The sequence below is a fragment of the Somniosus microcephalus genome, chromosome 4 (assembly GCF_052327205.1).
Source record: "Somniosus microcephalus isolate GS21.2 chromosome 4, FLI_Smic_1.0, whole genome shotgun sequence".
Lineage (NCBI taxonomy): Eukaryota > Metazoa > Chordata > Chondrichthyes > Squaliformes > Somniosidae > Somniosus > Somniosus microcephalus.
The window spans coordinates 200,334,291-200,349,596 of NC_140990.1; the positions used below are offsets into that span (position 1 = coordinate 200,334,291).

Below are 15,306 nucleotides of genomic sequence, written 5' to 3' on the forward strand. Positions count from 1 at the left end.
CTTAAGAAAAGACATACTTGCTCTTGAGTCAGTACAAAGAAGGTTCACTCGGTTAATCCTGGGGATGAGGGGATGGACATATGAGGAGAGGTTGAGTAGATTGGGACTCTACTCATTGGAGTTCAGAAGAATGAGAGGCGAGCTTATTGAAACATATAAGATTGTGAAGGGGTTGGATCGGGTGGATGCGGGGAGGGTGTTCCCGAGGATGAGTGAAACTAGAACTAGGGGGCATAGTCTTAGAATAAGGGGCTGCTCTTTCAAAACTGAGATGAGGAGGAACTACTTCACTCAGAGGGTGATAGGTCCATGGAATATGCTGCCCCAAAAAGCTGTAGAAGCTACATCATTACATAAATTTAAAACAGAAATAGAGAGTTTCCTAGAAGTAAAGGGAATTAAGGATTACGGGGAGCGGGCAGGAATTTGGACATGAGTCCAGGTTCGGATCGGTCATGGCCCTGTGGGTAGCGGAGCGGGCTCAGGGGCCGTGTAGCCTGATCCTGCTCCTATTTCGTGTGTCTAATTCTGTTAGACTCAGGAGATGGTTCTGTGATAGTAGATTGGCGGTTAGGATCAGATCAGCCATGATCTTATTGAATGGCGGAGCAGGCTCGAGGGGCCGATTGGCCTACTCCTGCTCCTATTTCTTATGTTCTTATGTTCTTATGTTCTTATGAATCTTCGCTGCACTCCTTCCATGGCAAGAACATCCTTCCTCAGATAAGGCAACCAAAACTGCACACAATACTCAAGATGTGGCCTCACCAAGGCCCTGTACAACTACAGCAAGACACCCTTGTTCCTGTACTCAAACCCTCTCGCTACAAAGGCCAACTTACCATTTGCCTTCTTAACCACCTGCTGCACCTGCATGCTTACTTTCAGTGACTGGTGCACAAGGACACCCAGGTCTTGTTGCACTTCCCCTTCTCCCAATCCATTGCCATTCAGATAATAATCTGCCTTCCTGTTTTTGACACCAAAGTGGATAACCTCGCATTTATCCACATTATATTGCATCTGCTTTGCTTCTGCCCAATCACCCAACCTGTCCAAATCATACTGGAGTTTCTCGGCATACTCCTCACAGCACACACGCCCACCCAGCTTTATGTCGTCTGCAAACTTGGAGATATTACATCTAGTTCCCTCGTCTAGATCATTAATATATATTGTGAATAGCTAGGGTCCAAGGATCGATCCCTGCGGTACCCCACTAGTCACTGCCTGCCACTCGGAAAAAGAGCCGTTTATTCCAACTCTTTGCATTCTGTCTGCCAACCAGTTCTCTATCCAAGTCAATACCTTGCCCCCAGTCCCATGTGCTTTAATTTTACACGCTAATCTCTTATGCGGGACCATATCGAAAGCCTTTTGAAAATACAAATACACCACATCCACTGGTTCTCCCTTATCTATTTTACCAGTTACATCCTTAAAAAGTTCCAGTAGATTAATCAAGCACGATTTACCTTTTGTAAAGCCATGTTGACTTTGTCCGATCCGGTCACTTTTTTCCAAGTGCTCTGCTATTACATCCTTTATAATGGACTCTAGCATTTTTCCCACTGCCGATGTCAGGCTTACTGGTCTGTAATTCCCCGTTTTCTCTCTACCACCCTTTTTTAACAGTGGGGTAACATTAGCTACCCGCCAATCCATGGGTACTGTTCCAGAGTCTATCGAATTTTGGCAGATGACCAGCAATGCAACTACTATTTCTAGGGCCACTTCCTTAAGTACCCTAGGATGTAGATTATCCAGCCCTGGAGATTTATCGGCCCTCAATCCCATCAATTTCCCTAACACCATTTCCCTACAAATACTGATTTCTATCAGTTCCTCCCTTTCATTAGACCCTATGTTCCCCGACATCTTTGGGAGGTTATTTGTGTCCTCCTTTGTGAAGACAGAACCAAAGTATGTATTTAATTGGTCTGCCATGTCTTTGTTCCCCATTATAAATTCCCCTGATTCTGACTGCAAGGGACCTACGCTTGACTTCACCAATCTTTTTCTCTTCACATATCTATAAAAGCTTTTACAGTCAGTTTTTATGTTACCCGCAAGCTTACTCTCATACTCTATTTTCCCCCTCTTAATTAATCCCTTTGTCCTCCTTTGTTGGATCCTAAACTGCTCCCCAATCCTCAGGTTTACTGCTTTTTCTGGCCAATTTATATGTCCTCTCCTTAGATCTTATGCAATATGTTTACTCCCATCAGGGGGCCATCTAGCATTCAGTTAGCAATATACAAGTACCATACATATCAAAAAGAAATACATAGCGTGAAAAAGGAAATTTAGATTTTCAGAGGCAACTTGACCAATGGAGGAGTGTGCGCCAAAGAATTTGAAATCAAAGGCAATAGTGGGGTCACAAGTTTTAAATCAGAGGAGATAATGAGATCTAGAATTTGAAATCTGGGAGATAGATGAAGACAGAGGTAAGTGGATAGTATAGTAACATGTGCATGCTACAACCTCAGAAATATTGCAAGGATGGCAGCTATAAGCAGGAGCTCAGCTACTGTGGAGTGAGTTTTAAAAACAAAAGAAAATTAGATATAGTTAGGGTTTAATGTACTGGAGTTATGAAGAATCTGTGTGTATGTGGAACCGATCTTGACTGCAACACTGAACTAGTATATGTAGGGCCACTCAGAGAATGCAAGGAAAATTAGCACAATTTTTCCTCCATTAAATGGCATAATGAAGGAGACTCTTTTTGTATAATGGAAATTGATAGGGAACCATGCTACAGTAGCAGGTGCCCTTCTGTGGTTTAGAGAACCAGACTTGCACATATCTTACTATCAATACTCTTAAGTATGGGAGTAAAACCAAGTAAGGCTTTAGCAATACTTAATGTCAGACAAAATGAAGCAGTTAATATTCTGTGCAATAAGGTAAGTGTTACACAAGGCTTTCCAATGAAAATTCAAGAGTTATTATGGAAGACTGATAATGGAAGTGAGGAATAATAGAGGTTCCACTGCAGTTTTGAAATATTTGGGGGAGCATTTTAGTAAATTAGTAAATGTCAGATAGTCTGGAATTCCGCAAAGTTTGCAGGATTTCCAAATTACTTTTTGAAAACTCTTCTCCTTCCTCTACTGAAGACAGCTTGGGTATTTTTCCGTAGGTGAAGACGATCACCTGGTAGCTTGTTCTCCATGTGTTAGACCACACAATGAGTGTCAGTAGGCTATTCACCATCAGGGTTGTTGCAACTAATAGTTATCTTGTTCTGACCCAACTGGAGAGCAACTGACTTTTCTAAATTAGTTTAAACAGTTTATTTTACGCTGAACATTGTATCCAAATAAAAATATTATAAATCATAGTTTGGCCAGAAAGAACCAACAAAATGTACAGTATTTCCAGTTTACTATAACATGCGGCTTCAGATATCTGTTACCAATCATGAATCATGTACTGAAAAGTGCAGCCTTCTAGTTATTTCAAATGTTTTGATAGGCCAAAATGCCATCCAGGTTTCAAACATTGAAAATAGGATTAGTGATGTTGGCTCCTGTGAGTGGAAAGCTTCGGTCACAGTGTTACGGTAAGTATGATGAACTTGAAAGAGATTTCTTAGAAATATCAATCATGTCTAAATTGAAATATTCCCTGTAGAACTTGTACTATGACAGAGGATCTAGCTTGGAAAACAGCCTGGGGTGACGTAGCTGGGTAATCCTTTCATTTCAGGACCTGGGATTCAATTCTAACAAAGATTGTCAGGTGTAAAGGTTCTATGTGAAATGAGTCGGAAGTTTTTAGCGGCACTGTGCATAATTCAGTACTAAATTGCTATTCTGAGGTGTCTTAAACATGGGTAGCGTGAGAGGTGGAAATGTCGCACTGCTACAGTAGCAGATGCCCTTCTGTAGTTTAGGTACATTGTTGAGCATGCTGGTGGAAGCTTTTGTCCGGTGTTAATTCATGTTTTTACTGACCTGGGAATGTTTGATCGGGAAAGAGTAGAGAGAGTTTATCTTCACATCTGACCTGTGTTATGCCAGACCTGGGATTGCCTGATGCTAACACTAGGGAATGCCAAAAGTGGAAGTTCCATGCTCCTGCATGGTTATCCCTGGATTAAAAACATAACAGAAATTCCCGGAGATGCTGATGAACATAGTACTTTTCCAAAAGTGCCGTTTTTCTGATGAAGGCTCGGCAACGTATTTTTTATTTGTCTTTTCAAAGGTAAAGCTTTAGCAGCATTTTCAAACATTGATAAGATGTGCCAGAAAGCAGTGCATCGAATTGTGATATGATATTAATGTCACTTTTCTGGCTCTGGCCATCTGTGCATCCTCCCTCTTTCGGCTTCACTATCATTGGCAGAACCATGCAGTAACACTCCACAATTATCTTCTTAAAGACTTAGCACTGCAGATTTTATTAAATGTATTATATATAGTTCTATTGTACTCAGATTTTCTCTCCTGAAGGAACATGACTTTTGGGGCGCAAACTGGTGTCAACAGTCTATGCCCCATTTGTTTGCCTAAAACCACTATATGGCACAGAAGAAATGCCGAAAACGGCATACAAGTTTGCGGCCAAGATGTTTGTGATTTTATGTGATAGCTCAGGACATTTAAACAATGAACATATTCAACTTCCTTTTGTCCATTAGGGTCTAGCTATAGAATTATCAGTTTACACTTGAGTAGCCCATACAGGCAGCTCATGTACTGAAAGGGCCTCATTATTTCTGTATGTGCCTAGGTTTTAGCAACTCATGTGCTGACCTTACAAATAAGACATTCAAATCAATAACTGAATAGATTTTTTGTCCCACCACTTCCATCTTTTAAGAAGGACCCTCACATGTGAATCTGTTGGCTCACTTGTGAGGACTGTGCATACTGAACTAATCTCGCCACCATGGCTGTTTCCATTGGTTTATCTGCCACCTAGCTGAAGCGCCCAGTGTAAAGTTTACTCTGCCCTCAATGGGCTGTTCTTTTTCCACATCCCCTTTCCACATCCTTCTCTTCAATGGGTAGCACGCACAAAGCTACCTCATCCTGCAATTTAAAGATCCAGTCCTGCCTGTTGGTGGCTGCCGAGCAATGCTGAACCCATCTTATATACCATTGACCTTGGCAGTGGGCAAGCCATTGGCACAAATGGCGGGAAAAGGCAGCTGATGTCACAGCAGCTTTTAAGTGTTGTTTATGTAGAGTGGGCAATACTTGGGTGGGTGTTTCTGACTACTGGCCCCACCTTCAAAGAAGAATGTTTACGAGTGTTGCTAGGGGCTAGGATTTGGTGGAATGCCTCATCAACCCAATTTCCCCTTCCAGCTGCTCCAGTTTTAAAATGGAGGAAATTTGGGCCAACGTATCCAAAGTCACAGTGACAGAGCAGGAAATTCACCCCCTTTGACTCCCTCACATTCAGTGTGGTAAGGTGTAGAAAACAAGAAGTTACAGCAGACCAGTGGAAATTCACCCCATGCTCTCCTGAAAGGCAGCATCAAGCATGGCAAAAGACATCTGCCAGCTCACTAGTACTGGGCCTTGAGCAGCAAGAAAACTGACCAAATGGTACCAATCACATCAGTGATGCCCTGAGAAATACTTGACTGTATTCCAACTCCAGTCGCTAGGAAGGCAAGAGAGATAGCCGTCTCTACTCTACCACTCAAGAAGAGAAATACGCAGGGTAGGTGAGCAGCATAATGGCTACAGTACATTCAGTACAAGGTATAACCTTGGAATTTACAATGTATTGTGATTATATGTGCCCTGCAGGAGCAGAAGAGACATGACACGGTTACCATCGCCCCTCCTACTTTGCTTCTCCTATATGTCTGCCCAAGATTTCCATACTTTCCACTTTACATGCAGCATGAGATCAGAAAAATGCACCATTTTGATAATGAACCTGAGGAAACAAAATTGTATGGGATTACAGCAAGGTCTCATCAGCGAATTGAAATTATGCCCCGATACACTTCTGGCAGTACACCTGCCACACCTTGCCTAAGTCCGCGATCACTGCGCACAATCTCCCAACTGTTACAGACCCTCAATAAGACCATCAACTTTGGCTTTGTGATCCACTTCAGCACAATTTAAATACAAATGGCTGTTTTTTTTTTCTGTGCTATATCGCTCGGATATGACAGAGAAAATGAAACAACATGGGATAGGGAGACCATGACCAGATTCCTGATGCCAGATGTTTCCACATCCCCAACCCATCCCCATCCCCTCCCCCCACCCTCCCCAGCAGGGAACATAGCTGCTTGCCCTTGACAACCCACCGCAATTAAATGATGCCTCAAAATGGCACAGACACGATGGGCCAAATAGCCTCCTTCTGTGCCGTAAATTTCTATGATTCTATAACTACTGCTGACCCCAGGAACACCAGGAGATGGGTAGAGGTACAGCCTGTGTCAAAGGCGGCACACCTTCTATTGTCAATGTTGGCGGGAGAGGGGCTTGTGCTGGGCACTCCTGCAGCTGGTGGTCCTCAGCTCTGTAACAGCTTCTTTTTTAAATTGAAAGAAAAAACTTCAGAGTACTTCTGCCCCCTTTAAGACATCTTCCTTCTTGAGGCTTTGCAGTGGACGAGCTCTCTCTGCGTGGCAAGGATCCCACCGCCCTGCATATTTACTGAGCATCAACCCAGGAAAATGGGTTACAGACATGTCAGAATCAGGGTGGCAGGCGGAAGTCCTACCCTGACCCATCTCTGGTGGAGAATCAACCCCAGAGTTAAATCCAGCCCCAGTCTCTCTATTCTCACTTGCGCGAGATCTGCTGGGCTGTGCTGACACAGGCTCACAGCGCATGGGCTGAATAGCTGGCTTGATGAGCGGCTCCCCGGCATCTTGTTTAACCCTAACATCCAACTTCATCACAGAGACTGCCTACTTCCACCTCTGCAACATTGCCTGCCGTCGCCCTTACTTCAGCCCACCTGCCACTGAAACCCCCATTCATGCCTTTGTCACTTCCAGACTTGATTATCCCAATGGACATCTAGCTCATCTCCAAAGCCCACCCTCCAGAAACTTCCAGAAACTTCTTTAGCTCATTCAAAACTGCCCGTTAACGATCCTATCAAGTCATGCTCGCCCATCATACCTGTCCCAACTGCATTGGCTCCTAGTTCCTCAATGCCTCAGATATAAAATTTTCACCGTTGTGTTTAAACCCCTCCATGGCCTCACCCCACCTTCCCACCTTATCTCTGTAACGTCCTCAAGCCCTGCAACCCCCAAACTTCGCCCCATCGATGGTCGTGGCTTTAGCTGCCGAGGATCTAAGCTCTGGAATTCTCTCCCTAATCCTCTCCACCTCCTTCTCCTCCTATGAAACATAGCTCTTTGACCAAGCTTTTGGCCAGCCCTTCGACTAGCTCCTTCTTTGACTTGTTGTCCATTTCTCCTCATGCCTTCGTGGGATGCATTGGGATGCTTTCCTACATTAAAGACACTTTAGAAATGCTAGTTGTTGTTCTCATTTGTGATTTAATAAAACGATAGCTTGGGTCGCTTGAACAATTAATATATATTAAACATCATATTGTCCATCAGGAACTATCCATAGAATTACCAATTTAGCTCAAGCAGACAGCTGATCTGTCTTTGTGAACTGAAAAAGCCTTTCTGTGTGGGATTAACATGTTGATATTAGAAATAAGAGTTTCAAATCAATAACTGAATACAGACAATAAAAAACATTTTTGTCACAGTGGCACTCAACTGAAAAAAGGACTGCCTTTCTCTGCAGAACCTCCATCACCAATGTACAAGTCTTGCATTATTGACCCCTATATTTTACATTCACATTTCTGCTGATTTTACTTTAATCTGTTAATTTTTACCAGACGGCAATAAACACATGAAGGATATCGCATAGTCTTTTCTCATGTTTGCTCTTCACATCATCCCCTTTTCAGGCCACTGTTACATGCCAGCACCATTGATAAGCACAGATAGTGACCCATGCTCATGACTTTCATTTTAGTGACTCCTTACCCTGTTGCGTTTCAGTCACAAAATGTGAAAGGACTAGACCAAGCATGACCAGCAGGGGCACAGAGCGGTGCATTTTCATTGTTGGGACAATGTACTTTGCTGTAGGACCTGCAACAAACAGGAACATTATTAATATCAAAATTACAATTTTTGTCAAGGAGCAGCCATTTTGTTTACTTTGTTATAAACGGGACATAAATATAAGATAGTCAATGACAGATCAAATGAAGAAGGTTGGAGAGTGATGAGAATGTGGAACTCGCTGTCACATAGAATAGTTGAAGCAGAGAGCATTGGTGCATTTAAGGGCAGGCTTGATGCATACATGAAGGAGAAGGGAATAGAGGGATATGGGGTAGGGTGGGAACAGGTCATTAGAGTTGGAGGAGGCTTGTGCAGAGTATCAACACTGACATAGACCAGTTGGGCCGAATGGTCTATTTCTGTGCTGTAGATTCTATGTAATTACCTCTTCCATTTATTTAAAAATGCCTCAGCTTAAAAGTTGGCTAAATGATTAATCCTGCAGCATGTAGCTGGGGATTACTTTGCCCTCTAACCCCGCAGTATTTCTGTTGATTATCATGCAAATACTGATCATTGTCAGACTTTCTATTGATGAGCATGATGTAGTGCAATATGCAGGGTCTTGTCACAGTAATGCATGCTTCTTTTGTCTTTGTTCAAGCTAACTACTTTGTAGCCATTAATATCCCTGTCACGTTCCTGTTCCGTTCAGGAGAAGGAAGTAGGAAATGAGCACTTGCCCCTCATATATGTCCCTTTAATGTTAATGTTGGTGCCTTTTTAAAAAAATGATAACTGTTTGCCTTATAAAAATGTTAATGTCAGGAGCAGGCTATTGGATGTCACCATTTAATTTGGTAGCATGATGATAATATTCATCAAAAAGTTTTCTTGCCTATATCAGCCCTTGAGTTGATTTTAAAAAAGCAATAGACAATTGTCAGTATGATTTTATTATGATGCTGTATGTGGTAATCTTACTTGCAGTTACTGCTTTTAACAGTTTGGTTATTCTGACATTAGCCCTACTATTTCCGTAATTACCACTTTCTTCTCTTCACAGTGAATTAAATATAAGAGTGATGTAATACTACACAGGGACCAAGACACCAACCGTGAAGGGCTAAGTAAAATATGCCATTCAACAATTATCACTAGTGTGATTTATCATTAATTACTAATATTAAATTCCAGAAGAGTTGTAGAGTTTGAAACCAATGCATCTCTTTGGTGGCATTGTGTATTGGAGCAGTGACTTATCAACATCATTCCCCATTTATGATTCCTCTGGAGTATAATTTAATGAACTCAAAGGAGAACTGCAACACAAAATGTTTACTATTAGACTCTCTCTAACTAGCAGTTCTAAAACATCACAACAAGGTCATTGAGAAACATCTCACCAGGTATAGGGGCAACTCCCTTTATAATACTTAGGAATATGGAAAATCCAGAAAAGTACATTTTTCTTTGAACTAACCTATGCTGCGAAGGGGGTAAATGTAACAGAAGAGCTAATTTTGAACAAAAAGCAAAAAAATTGCCAAATGCTGCAAATCTGATATAAAATCAGAAAATGCTGGAAATGTTCCGCAAGTCGGTCAACATCTGTAGAGAACAGAGGAGTTAATGTTTCGAGTCCACTCCTGAAACTTTAACACATCCGTTCTCTTCACAGATACTGACTGACTTGCTGAGATTTCCAGCATTTTCTATGTAAATAATTTTTAAATGGCTTCAAGTTATTTAGAAGATAACCATCGGTAAAGAAGTGTTAATAATTCATGTTAGCCTCTGAGGTAACGTATTCTCGATCACCAATTTTCGAAAGCAAGTAACTATCTGTTGACAAGACCATTAAGCAGATAATTACAAATCAAAGTTGCAAAGGGACATCGATAGATTAAGTGAGTGGGCAAAATTGTGAGATGGAGTTCAATGTGGGGAAGTGTGAGGTCATTAACTTTGGACCCAAGAAAGATAGATCAGAGTATTCTCTAAATGGTGGGAAGCTAGGAACTGTGGAGCGGCAGAGAGATTTAGGGGTCAATGTACAGAAATCACTGAAAGCTTGTAGACAATAATTTAAAAGGCTAATGGAATGTTAGCCTTTATCTCAAGAGGGCTAGAATACAAAGGGGTGGAGGTTATGTTACAGTTATATAAAGCTCTGGTCAGACAACATCTAGAGTACTTCTTTCAGGTGTCAAGGATTGCCTTGACCTCCCTCTTCAACAGCACTGACCCACTCTCTTTCAGAGTTATCCTGGTTCGCAGTTCCAGTTCTTCCTTCGCCTCATCCGTCGCTTTAACAAGAAACATTTTTTCTTTCTTTCAGATGTCAAGGATCTCAAGCTTCAACAACTCCTGGATACCATTGCACCTCCGAATCATTCTTCCCCTTCACTTTCCTCTGATCCCATCCTTCCTTCCAATCTCATCCCTTGCTGTGTTTTCACTATCCCCTCTGACCACCCCCTCTCTGACCCCGAGCAATCAGTCCTCAGCAAAGGCCTCAGCTTCATCCCTTTATGCCGCCACCTTAATCAATTTTGAGCTCGGCACGATGCTGAGTTCTTCTTTCATCACCTTCGCCTCTGCGCCCATTTCTTTAGCCAGGAGTCTTTACCCTTTCTCCCATCTTCAGAAGTCTTGTTCCACCTGGACCCCTCCCTCTGGCCTCTTACCCTCTCTAGATCTTTTCATTGGGAACTGCAAGCATGATATCGGCCATCTCAATTTCTCTACTCCCTTCACTCTAACCTACCTCCCTCTGAACTTGCAGCACTCCGTTCTACCAGGTCCAACCCTAAAATTGTCATGAAACCTGATGACAAGGGCGGCGCTGTTGTTGTTTGCCAAACAGACCTATACTTTGTGGAGGCTGAACTCCAACTGGCCAACACCTCCTCCTACTTCCCCCTGGACCATAACCCCACCGCCGAACATTGAGCCATCGTTTCTCAGACTGTCACTGGCCTTATCTCCTCTGGAGATCTTCCCTCCATGGCCTCCAATCACATAGTTCCCCAACCCCGCACAGCCCGCCTTTACCTCCTTCCCCAAGACCAAGAAACAGGAATGCCCTGGTAGTCCCATCGTTTCAGCCTGTTCTTGCCACATAGAACTTATTTCTTCCTTTCTCAACTCTATTTTTTCCTTGTCCAGTCTCTTCCAACCTACATTCGCAAATCCTCCGAGCCCTCCGCCACTTTAACAGTTTCCAATTTCCTGGCCCCAACCGTCTCCTTTTCATTATGGACGTCAAATCCCTCTACACCTCCATACCCCCTCCAGCATGGCCTGAGGGTGCTCCACTTCTTCCTTGAACAGAGACCCAACCAGTCCCCATTCACCATCACCCTCCTCCACCTGGCTGAACTTGTTCTTACATTGAACAACTTCTCCTTTGACTTCACTCACTTCCTCCAAATAAAAGGTGTCATTATAGGAACCTGTATGGGTCCTGGCTATACCTGCCTTTGCATGGGATATGTGGAAAATTCTTTGTTCCAGTCCTACTTGGGTTCCCTCCCTCACCTCTTTTTCCGGTATATTGATGATTGTATTGGTGCCGTTTCCTGCTCTCATCCCGATCTGCAAAATTTCATCAAATTTGCTTTAAATTTCCACCTCTCCCTTGCCTTCGCATAGTCCATCTCCAACTCTTCCCTTCCCTTCCTTGACTCCTCTAGCCACTTTCTGGGGATAGGCTGTCAACCAATACCTACTATAAGCTCACTGACTCCCACAGCTACTTTGATTACACTTCCTCCCACCCTGCTTTCTGTAGGGACTCTTTTCCATGTTCCAAGTTTCTCCGTCTCTGTTGCATCAGGGTGAACAGCCAGCTGTCGTGGTGCATATAGGTACCAATGATATAGGTAAAAAATGGGATGAGGTCCTAAAAGCTGAATATAGGGAGTTAGGAGGTAAATTTTAATAAAGGACCTCAAAGGTAGTAATCTCAGGATTGCTACCAGTGCCACATGCTAGTCAGAGTAGAAATAGAAGGATATTTCAGATGAATACGTAGCTAAAGGAATGGTGCAAGGGGGAGGGAATCAAATTCCTGGGACATTGGAACCAATTCTGGGGGAGGTGGGACCAGTACAAACTGGAAGGTTTGCACCTGGGCAGGACCAGGACCGATGCCCTAGGGTGAGTGTTTGCTAGTGCTGTTGGGGAGGATTTAAACTAAAATGGCAGGGGGTTGGGAACCTGTGCAGGGAGACAGAGGAAAGGGAAGCAAGGATAGAAGCAAAAGACAGGAAGGAGAAAAGCAAAAGTGGAAGGCAGAGAAATCAAGGGTGTAAATCAAACAGGGCCACAGTAAATAATAATTCTAAAAGGACAAATGGTGTTAAAAAACAAGCCTGAAGGCTTTGTGTCTTAATGCGAGGAGCATTCATAATAAGGTAGGTGAATTAGCTGCGCAAATAGATGTAAATGGATTTAATATAATTGGGATTACGGAGACATGGCTCCAGGGTGACCAAGGCTGGGAATTCAACTTCCAAGGGTATTCAATATTCAGGAAGGACAGGCAAAAAGGTAATGGAGGTGGAGTAGCATTGCTGGTTAAAGAGGAGATTAACACAATAGTAATGAAGGATATTAGCTCTGATAATGTGGAATCTGTATGGGTAGAGCTGAGAAATACCAAGGGGCAGAAAACATTAGTGGGAGTTGTATACAGACCCCCAAACAGTAATGCTGAGGTTGGGGATGGCATTAAATGGGAAATTAGAGACACATGCAATAAGGGCACAGCAGTTATCATGGGTGACTTTAATCTACATATAGATTGGGCTAATCAAATTAGTAACAATACTGTGGAAGAGGAATTCCTAGAGTGTTAACGGGATGGTTTCCTGGACCAATATGTCGAGGAACCAACTAGAGATCAGGCCATCTTAGACTGGGTATTATGTAATGAGAAAGGATTGATTAGCAATCTTGATGTGCGAGGCCCCTTGGGGAGGAGCGATCATGATATGATAGAAATCTTCATTAAGCTGGAGAGTGAAGTATTTGACTCAGAGACTAGGGTCCTGAATTTAAATAAAGGAAATTACGATGGTATGAGGCACGCATTGGCTAGGATGGATTGGGGAACATTACTTAAAGGGTTGACGGTGGATAGGCAATGGCAAACATTCAAAGATCTCATGGATGAACTACAGAATTTGCTCATCCCTGAGTGGCATAAAAATAAAACAAAAATGGTGGCACAACCGTGGCTAACAAGGGAAATTAGGGATAGCATAAGATCCAAGGAGAGGACATATAAATTGGCCAGAAAAAGCAGCAAACCTGAGGATTGGGAGCAGTTTAGGATTCAGCAAAGGAGGACAAAAGAATTAATTATAAGGGGGAAAATAGAGTATGAGTGTAAGCTTGCAGAGAACTTAAAAACTGACTGTAAAAGCTTTTATAGATATGTGAAGAGAAAAAGATTGGTGAAGTCAAGCGTAGGCCCTTGTAGTCAGAATCAGGGGAATTTATAATGGGGAACAAAGAAATGGCTGACCAATTAAATATGTACTTTGGTTCTGTCTTCACAAAGGAGGACACAAATAACCTTCCAGAGATAGGGTCTAATGAGAGGGAGGAACTGAATGAAAACAGTATTTTTAGGGAAATGGTGTTAGGGAAATTGATGGGATTGAAGGCCGATAAATCCCCAAGGCCTGATAATCTACATCCTAGGGTACTTAAGGAAGTGGCCCTAGAAATAGTAGATGCATTGCTGGTCATCTTCCAAAATTCTATAGACTCTGGCACAGTTCCCATGGATTGGAGGGTAGCTAATGTAACCCCACTATTTAAAAAAGGTGGTAGAGAGAAAATGGGGAATTATAGACTGGTAAGCCTGACATTGGTAGTGGGGAAAATGCTAGAGTCCATTATAAAAGATGTAATAGCAGAGCACTTGGAAAACAGTGACAGGATCGGACAAAGTCAACATGGATTTACAAAAGGTAAATCATGCTTGACTAATCTACTGGAATTTTTTGAGGATGTAACTGGTAGAATAGATAAGGGAGAACCAGTGGATGTGGTGTATTTGGACTTTCAGAAGGCTTTCAATAAGGTCCCGCATAAGAGATTAGCGTGCAAAGTTAAAGCACATGGGATTGGGGGTAAGGTACTGACTTGGAACTGGTTGGCAGACAGGAAGAAAAGAGTTGGAATAAGTGGCTCTTTTTCCGAGTGGCAGGCAGTGACTAGTGGGGTACCGCAGGGATCGGTGCTAGGACCCCAGCTATTCACAATATATATAAATGATCTAGACAAGGGAACTAGATGTAATATCTCCAAGTTTGTAGATGACACAAAGCTGGGTGGGCGTGTGTGCTGTGAGGAGGATGCCGAGAAATTCCAGTACGATTTGGACAGGTTGGGTGATTGGGCAGATGCATGGCAGATGCAGTATAATGTGGATAAATGCGAGGTTATCCACTTTGGTGGCAAAAACAGGAAGGTAGATTATTATCTGACTGGCAATAGATTGGGAGAAGGGGAAGTGCACTGAGACCTGGGTATCCTTCTGCACCAGTCTCTGAAGGTAAGCATGCAGGTGTAGCAGACAGTTAAGAAGGCAAATGGTATGTTGGCCTTCATAGCGAGAGGATTCGCGTACACGAGCAAGGATGTCTTGCTGCAGTTGTACAGGGCCTTGGTGAGAGCACACCTTGAGTATTGTGTGCAGTTTTGGTCGCCTTATCTGAGGAAGGATGTTCTTGCCATGGAGGGAGTGCAGCAAAGATTCACCAGACTGATATCTGGGATGGCAGGAATGACGTATGAGGAGAGATTGGGTCGATTGGACTTATATTCGTTGGGCTTAGAAGAATGAGAGGGGATCTCATTGAAACTTATAAAATTCTAAGAGGACTAGACAGACTAGATGCAGGAAGGATGTTCCCGATGGCGGGGGAGTCCAGAACCAGGGGTCACAGTCTAAGGATAAGTGGTAAGCCATTTAGGACAGAGATGAGGAGGAATATCTTCACCCAGAGAGTGGTGAACCTGTGGAATTCTCTACCACAGAAGGCAGTTGAGGCCAATTCATTAAATATATTCAAGAAGGAGTTAGATATATTTCTTAAGGCTAAACGGATCAAGGGATATGGAGAGAAAGCAGGGACAGGGCACTGAATTTGGATAATCAGCTTGATCTCATTAAATGGCGGAGCAGTCTTGAGGGGCCGAATGGCCTACTCCTGCTCCTATCTTTTATCTGTTCTGACGATGCC

The 15,306-nt window shown here is 43.0% G+C and overlaps 1 protein-coding gene across 5 annotated transcripts in view; it reads right to left on the reverse strand.

Moving 5' to 3' along the window:
• The window catches only part of LOC147120129 (collagen alpha-3(VI) chain-like), an 84,613-nt gene that overhangs the window by 55,516 nt on the left and 13,791 nt on the right, over positions 1-15,306 (reverse strand). For all 5 annotated transcript variants that reach the window (XM_085985692.1, XM_085985690.1, XM_085985689.1 and 2 more), the window contains one exon: positions 8,018-8,125. In XM_085985692.1, the coding sequence (XP_085841818.1) occupies positions 8,018-8,096 (79 nt within the window). In that variant the 5' untranslated portion in view covers positions 8,097-8,125. The remainder of the gene's footprint in view (positions 1-8,017; positions 8,126-15,306) is intronic.